Source organism: Xyrauchen texanus, chromosome 39, assembly GCF_025860055.1.
Source record: "Xyrauchen texanus isolate HMW12.3.18 chromosome 39, RBS_HiC_50CHRs, whole genome shotgun sequence".
Lineage (NCBI taxonomy): Eukaryota > Metazoa > Chordata > Actinopteri > Cypriniformes > Catostomidae > Xyrauchen > Xyrauchen texanus.
The window spans coordinates 2,374,029-2,381,905 of NC_068314.1; the positions used below are offsets into that span (position 1 = coordinate 2,374,029).

The 7,877-nt window shown below is 38.7% G+C and overlaps 1 protein-coding gene across 1 annotated transcript in view; it reads left to right on the top strand.

Annotated features, from left to right (window-relative positions):
- Window positions 1-7,145, top strand: part of LOC127632537 (inhibin beta B chain-like) — a 12,881-nt gene extending 5,736 nt beyond the window's left edge. The window contains exon 2 of the mRNA XM_052111163.1: window positions 4,952-7,145. Coding sequence (XP_051967123.1) covers window positions 4,952-5,727 — 776 coding nt within the window. The 3' untranslated portion in view covers window positions 5,728-7,145. The remainder of the gene's footprint in view (window positions 1-4,951) is intronic.
- The last annotated feature ends 732 nt before the right edge of the window (window positions 7,146-7,877 follow it).

Here is a 7,877-nt window from a genome sequence, read left to right on the forward strand (position 1 = left end):
GATTTAGAACTCGATCGAGCATTACTTTAAAAACTTCATCAGTTTGGGAGAACATATAACTCGCTTTTAGCGCCCCCAGTGGACATCTCACCTTGAAACTGCAGTGATACAGATAAGGAGTCGCATAACATAATTTGCCACAGTCATGTTTTTGTTTCATGACATTGGACTTGCCGAATACAACTCAAATATACTTAGAAAATGAAGAAATCTATTTGTTTGTGTCATCAAAGAATTACGTTCTGTCAGCAGTCACGAGGTTGAACACTTATTGTCAGGCATGTTATCAGTGATATATATTATCCTTTTTGTGTCTTGTACAAACAGTATGTTGGCAATATTGTGTTTTACAAACAGTGTGTTATCGGAGCACTGTGTTCATGACTCAAGACAGGAACTTCAAGTGTATAAAACAAGCAGCTGTGTGTCTCTCGCGGTCTCCCTCCTTGTCTTGATGGTGGTTTGTAAACCCCTGTGAATAAAGACACAGCTAATGACATAGAGATTACCAGCGCTGTGTTGTTCAGGTCTGTGCAGGTGGGGACATGCTGGGCAGGTTGTATTGTAGCTGTAGAAGGGCCCACCCAGGTATTGTCTTGCCCCACTTGTGTCAGGCAGCTTAACAGTGCAGAGTTTTTTCTCTTTCCTTCACTGACAGTTTTGTTTCTTAGTGATTTTGCCCTGCTGAAAAAACCAAACCAAACTGATGAAACTAGCTTAAGATTTTAATTTAAAAAATAGTTTGGGGGTCAGACTTGTAGGCTGCAGTGAGTGATCTCACTGTGAATTCGGCAACAGTAGGTCAAAAGTTACTGCTTGTGAAATTATAATCACAGCCCCCAGTGGCTGAAGCTGGAAGTGTTGTTGAACGTATGGGCACGTATGAGCTCCATGTCCACAGAGGGGCGCCAAAAGCGAGTTGTATTTTGAGTTGTAAATTATACAATACAGTCAACAGGAATGCATGTTTTATTAACTTCAATCTGTAACCAACACCCCAACCCTAAACCTAACCATCAGTGGATGCAATTTTGCACAAATGCAATTTTACACAAATAAATAAATAACTTTCACCATTGTCTGTTTTGCTGAATCTCCTTTGTTCATATGACTCAAAACAATTCATGTAAACAATATAACTTAAATTATCTGAGTATCACTTGTCAGTAATTCAGCAGTGCCGTGTTGATTTCAGGGTATAGGAACTTTTGGAAGCAACATGTCGATTTCCTGTGTTATCATGTGGGTGGAAACAGGGTTCTTATCAGTGTCTTAATTGATGTTAATAATTTGATCAATTAAGCTTATCGTAGCTATTGATCGATTCATAAATTTCAGCTCAAATGCATTCAGTAATCAGCAGACGTTGAGAAGACTGTCTATACAGTCATCCGCCACTAGAGGTGTACCGCCGCTTGCGCACTGCATGTCACATGTTATGCACTTTTTAAGCAGAGAGTTATAATTTAATTTCATTTCATTACAAATAAAAATATTCCCAAAATCCACAACGATAAGAATAAACTAAAATGTATATCTTGTATACAAGTTATTATTAACAGTAATTAATTAACAGTAATCCCTTAATGTATCGTTAATTTCCAGGACAACTGATTATTAAAAACTATGCTATTGGATAATACATTAAAGATATAGTTTACCCAAAAATCTAAATTCGGTCATCATTTACTCAACCCCCACCCCCACCCCCATGCTGTTAGAAAAACATTCGATTTTCTTTATTTTGTGGACATGTAATTTTGTGCCTGCAACAAACCAAAATGAATTTCTTAAAGATATTAAAGTGTGAATAAGATTTGGGTCTTTTCCTCAAACAAAGCTATCGTATGACTTCAGAAGGCTTGGAAAATACACACAACTTGCATGAACAATTTACTGTATATGGTGATCATTTTCTCCATTTTGGAGCTTGATGCTCAGTGAACATTCTGCATGAGTATTAACTAATGTCACAATGTATTGCTTTATAAAGTCATAATAAAGTGTTACTCCTAATTCAGAAAGAGAGGGTTTGGATTAAGATGAGTTACAGTGCTGAGGTGAACTAATAATACGATTATCCAATTAGACGACTGCGAACAGCCCATGTGACCAGCACTTGGACGCTATTTCACTCTCTCCTGCTTGGCCGTTCTTCCGCCTTCCAAACTTCCAAATTTCATCCATGTCACACAATTATAAATATGTCTGCAGAACCCATATACAAAATGTCCAAAATTAAAATATATTGCAGATTTATTTGTAAACATTTCTATTTTATGCCTGTTTTGTGGATACTTTTCATCCACATTCCCAAAGGGTCAAATATTTTAAGCCTCTTGGTACATTGTAGGGTAGTGTAAACATCATATTTCTATCTTTATGTGAAAGTCTGTACTGTCGTTTGGCCACCAGCTGGAAAAACTGTGATATTGTGATGTTGAAAGAAATGTTCATTGAAATTATATTGGTGGTTCTCCACTGGAAATGCATTATTATTATTATTACCCTGAATTGCAAAGGCTCAACAGTATGCTAATGATTGACATTGGCTGAATATGTAAACTGAAAACAACAATGGAAGTGTAATTTACTAGACTTGCACATGGAACAAACACTGTTCAATACTGGATTAGTATTAGCCAGATTACTAAGTGACGGATGAATTTACAGGAAAATGCTGCAGAGGTCAATTGTACAAGCAGCATTAGATGCCAGAAACAAAACATATGGGAAGTTGAGTATTTATTTTGCCCTCCAATCAATACACGATTATATGATTGGTTGTGTTTTATTATTTGCATTTAACATGGTTAAACGTCTGCTTGTACCATGCATGTGACGTCACAGGGCATTGCGATCTATCTCGGACAAATTTAATTGGATTTATGACAGTTAATGGCATCTCCTCTAAAGTCTTATTACTGTAATGAAGACAACAACAACAATGAAATGTCACTCATATATTTGTGTGATATTCGTCCACTAATACTTTTAAACTCACTAAAATAAGAAAGTACACCTGAGCATTAGACGTTGAGAAAATAAGAGAAACTCTGCATCACAGTGAGCGTGTGTACTTAAGAAACCTTCTGTGAGAAATAAAATGAGATGCAGCCAGTGGCGGATTTAGGCATGGGCGACATGGGCAGCTGCCCGGGGCGGCATCTAAAAATATAAAAAGCCAGAACTGCCACTTGATGCAGCAGAGATGAATGAGATGAAAGCAAGAAATGGCACGAATTGTGATGTGGGCTCCTCCCACCCACGTTGTTCTTTAATGCAAAACGCCAACTCCATTTGATCTCTTTAGGTTGAAGTGGTCCCAGTTTGGGGGCCATTCATGGCAGTGTTAGAGATGTGTTGCCCTCTCAGCATGTTAATGTCTCGAGTCTTCTGTCCTCTGGCTTTTTCCTATAGCAACACACCGTCAGTGTTTTACTTCAACAAGTTCATCGGGTGCATGGTGAGAGTATTATTTAAGTCGGTTAAAAGAATAGTTTGAACATTTTGTCATCATTTACTCACCTTCATGTTGTTGGGACACAAAAGGTGAAGTTTTAAATATGTAGATATGTGTAGCGAACTGGATCTGTCAAGCTCCAAAAATGACAAAAAGCACCATGAACGTATCAAGTAGTCCATATGACTTGTGTGGTATTTTCCAATCTTCTTAAGCTGTACAAGTCAATATCCATTGAAAATCTTCCCCTTAGCCGAAACACTAAATGGACTACAAAAGTCATATGGATTGCAAAATGATGATACACCACTGATGGCAATGTCCATTGGTTTTGACTAATAACCTGTGTCTAAAGGCCTGTTCACACCAAATCCGTGATGATTTTGCGAGACGAAACTCTGATGGAAGGACTTTACCAATCCGTAAAAAAAATCAACAAAAACTATTTCACTCCTGAACTGTAGGTGGCGCTATTGAGGTGCTGATGTTATACGAGCCTCCTGTCCGCATCTTCAGCTGTAAGAGAATAAAATAAAAAACATAAGCAGACTTTCAAGAACAGAATGTGTTTGTTTGAGGTACAAAGGGTTCATGAACTGCAACTATTTAATTTTTATTAAATAATTTTCAAGTGTGTATCAGCTGGACGTATTCTGGCATTTGCCAGTTTATTAGTGCCACCAACACACTGGATAGAGCAGCTGTAGCGACTGAAAAAAGCTCTTATCTCATTGGTCAGTCAGTTTTCATCTCTTGTCGGACCTGATGTGTATAGTGCCATAGGAATGCATTGTTACCGTATTAAAGCTCGTTCAGAACAAACATTCAAAACGGACTTAGTGTGAACAGGTCTTAATAGCGTCATATTTAATTTTAGTGCTACAGCAGAAGATTGTATGGAATCATTTTGTGGTGATTTTTCATAATTTTTGGAGCTTGGCAGCCTTATTCCCCATTCACTGTCATTATATGGGCAAACATGTTGTGTTCCACAAAAGAAAGAAAGTCAAATGGGTTTCAGTGACTGAACATTTCATACAGGCATCACATTTGAACTAGTCTTGCCTGAAAATGTACTACAAAAACTGTTTAACTGTCTCCAAAAGTCATTTTTTGGTTGACATTTCAACAGTCACAACAACTTTTAATTATCCATACGAGATGGTGAAATCCTAGGATATCGTCCCACTAGGCTCGTATGAAAAAGTATGATTGTTTTTTGACATACAGATTAACCAATCAACAAACAGAGTTTCAAGTTCATAAAATACAGGCATCAAATTCTATCTATATATTTGCAATATGTGTCAATAACCGTAACACGCTTCCCTTGTCTCGTTCCAAACCCTAATGTTTTCTTCCTTCCGCGGAACATACAAGGTTAATTTCCTAATAAAATGATGGTTTAAGTTTAGGGTTTGTGTAAGTTAAAAGTGTTCCTTTAATTAGATCTTCTCATAATCTCCTCTCTTTCTTTTCATCTCACAGACGAGTTGCTGACCTCCAAGACCAGCCTGTTTTTTGCGATCTCCAACGAGGGCAACCAGAACTTGTACGTGTCCCAGGCGAACCTTTGGCTCTACTTCAAACTTCTGCCCAACGCTTTGGAAAAGGGCTTTCGGAGGAAGGTCACGGTGAAGGTGTATTATCAGGAGCCAGGCCTGGGAAGCAAATGGAACTTGGTGGAAAAGTGTGTTGACATGAAACGCAGCGGCTGGCACACCTTTCCCTTGACGGACGCCGTGCAGTTAGTTTTCTCGGAAGGCGATCGTCGGCAGAATCTTGACGTGAGGTGCGAGGGGTGCGAAAACATGGGCGTCCTGCCTGTTTTGGTGAACTCGGCCGACGAGTCCCACCGTCCTTTCCTGGTCATCCAGGCGCGAGTTGCGGACAACAAACATCGCATCCGTAAACGAGGCTTGGAATGCGACGGGAGCAGCGGTTTGTGTTGCCGCCAACAATTCTACATCGACTTCCGCCTCATTGGCTGGAACGACTGGATCATCGCCCCATCCGGGTACTTTGGGAATTATTGCGAAGGGAACTGTCCTGCGTACATGGCTGGGGTGCCTGGCTCGGCCTCGTCTTTTCATACCGCCGTGGTGAATCAGTACCGCATGCGGGGTATGAGCCCGGGATCCATGAACTCGTGTTGTATCCCAACCAAACTGAGCACAATGTCCATGCTGTACTTCGACGATGAATACAACATCGTTAAACGGGATGTTCCCAATATGATCGTAGAGGAGTGTGGATGTGCTTGACTCACGGACTGCAAATTTTCCAAACGTATAAGAGAATAGTAAAAAAATAGTATTGTAAAAAAAGAAAAGTGCTATTTATGAACATCCTCAAACTTCTCCGAGCTCACACGTCCATGTTCATATGCACACCCCAACTCTTCAATGCATGCACAAATCTTTGTACATATATTTATGACCTTTAATTTCACCCAATAGAGGCATTTGTCAAATTGCCATCAATTGATTTCCATTCTATAAATACAGGTTTTCTTAGATATCATAAGCCTTGATGTCAAAGGGATGGGATTGTCTGCATTGCAAAAAAATCATATTCTTACTGAATGTTTGGGGTGGTTTACTTGGACATACAAATCAAGCACTGACCATCTTTTCGAAAACAACATCAGCACTTCCAACAATGACTTCATCCAGTGACAACCAATCCATTCAAGAGTGTCTTCAACAAACATCTACCATGAATTCATGGAATAAATACAACAAACTGGCTCAACTTTCCTTGACATTTCAGACATGCTGCATTTTTTAACGTACTTCATAATGGATTTCTCGACAGAGAGATTTTTGCAGACAGTCTGTCGCTAAAGACTTGAGGTCCATTTATAAATAATAAGACATGAGTCTTCAGTGTCTTGATATGTCTTCGCCATTTCTCGGAAGCCTGATTATTCATGCGACAAGCTGTAGTGCCGAATAGACCTGGAACACTACAGCGCGTCGTTTGAGCTCCTGCAACTAACAGTGCCCTTGAAGAATAAAAATGTACTTAAATGACCGAAAAGATCTCACTTGACACGAGTTGCCATACTGTTCAGTTATGTTGTGGTGCAGCACAGCACTTGCAAATATTGTTAATGCACAATTTATAGCACTTGCAGACTAAAACTCCTTTAAGGGTACATGTTCACGATTATTTTCAAATAAGTGCCACACAAGCTATGCAATGTATAGTAGTGAACTACACCGGATGGCCCACACTTTAGCTACTTGTTATTAACTGTTTTCAATACTTGAAATGTAAACTTTCACTTCCTTCTCTGAGCGGATGGTTGTTAAAATGTTTGCACTGAAGCTGCATTACTAGTTAAGAAACACCTGCCATTGAAAAAGCATTATTTTTATAGAAGCAATTGAATTCTGTTCAGATGTATTTTACTGAATCATGGAACCAAAGAGGCCAAGATTTTAGCTGTTGTTAGATGGCGAGGCCATCAGAATCTTTTGTAAAATACTTTTAAATGCGCAAGAGGCCTAAACTATGTATCAGGGTACAGTAGGATGTTAAGTTTTTCTTTTTGTACATATTTTTCCATCAACTTAAAAAAAATTCTCCAGTTTTCTATTTAATACTTTTAGCGTCTATTCCGGAATCATTTAGAATCAAATACATGTCATCTCTGTACAGCTTATGTAAGATAAAGAATGCTTCTAATTATTTTATTCTTTGTAATTGTTATGAAATAAATTTCTTATTCTGCATTAAATGTTGTTGTGTTATATTACTGCACAGTCATGTGTGTGGACCAAATGAGAGTCATTCATGGATCTTATGAACAATTTCAACTGCCACAGGCTAGCCCACGGATGTTATTGGCGGTGTTTGCTAAATCAAGTATTACATTAAAGCTCCTACTTAGGTTAGTAATTTGAACAAATGCCAAGTTCAGCACGTAACTTGTCCTGGGCTGCATTTCCCAAAAGCATTGCAAGCTTAAGTTGATCGTAGAGACCATTGGCGTCAATGAGCTTTTTTTGCTTTTGAGAAACTCTGCCCTGTATATGTACAGATATGAATGATACCGCAAATATTGCGGCATGTTGAGAAGAGGTACTATTACTTTTCGAAGCAATTAGACATATGATTTTCTCCTGGCTTAAGATAAAATGGGTTTAAAAATCCCCTATAAGTAAATCCTAAACACAAATCAGAAATGCTTGCATCAGGTCTAACGTCAGGTGACAATCAATGGTGTTTGATGTCACTGATGTCTCACCTGCACCATAGGTGCCATATTTGTTTTGAAGGCTTTGGTGAAGGGTAAGATATGGTATGACTACTTAAAATGTGGAATATAGCACACAAGTCAAATGGACCACTTTTATTGTGCTTGATGCACTAACATAATAACTTAGACTGTCCTTTCTGCAAGTCA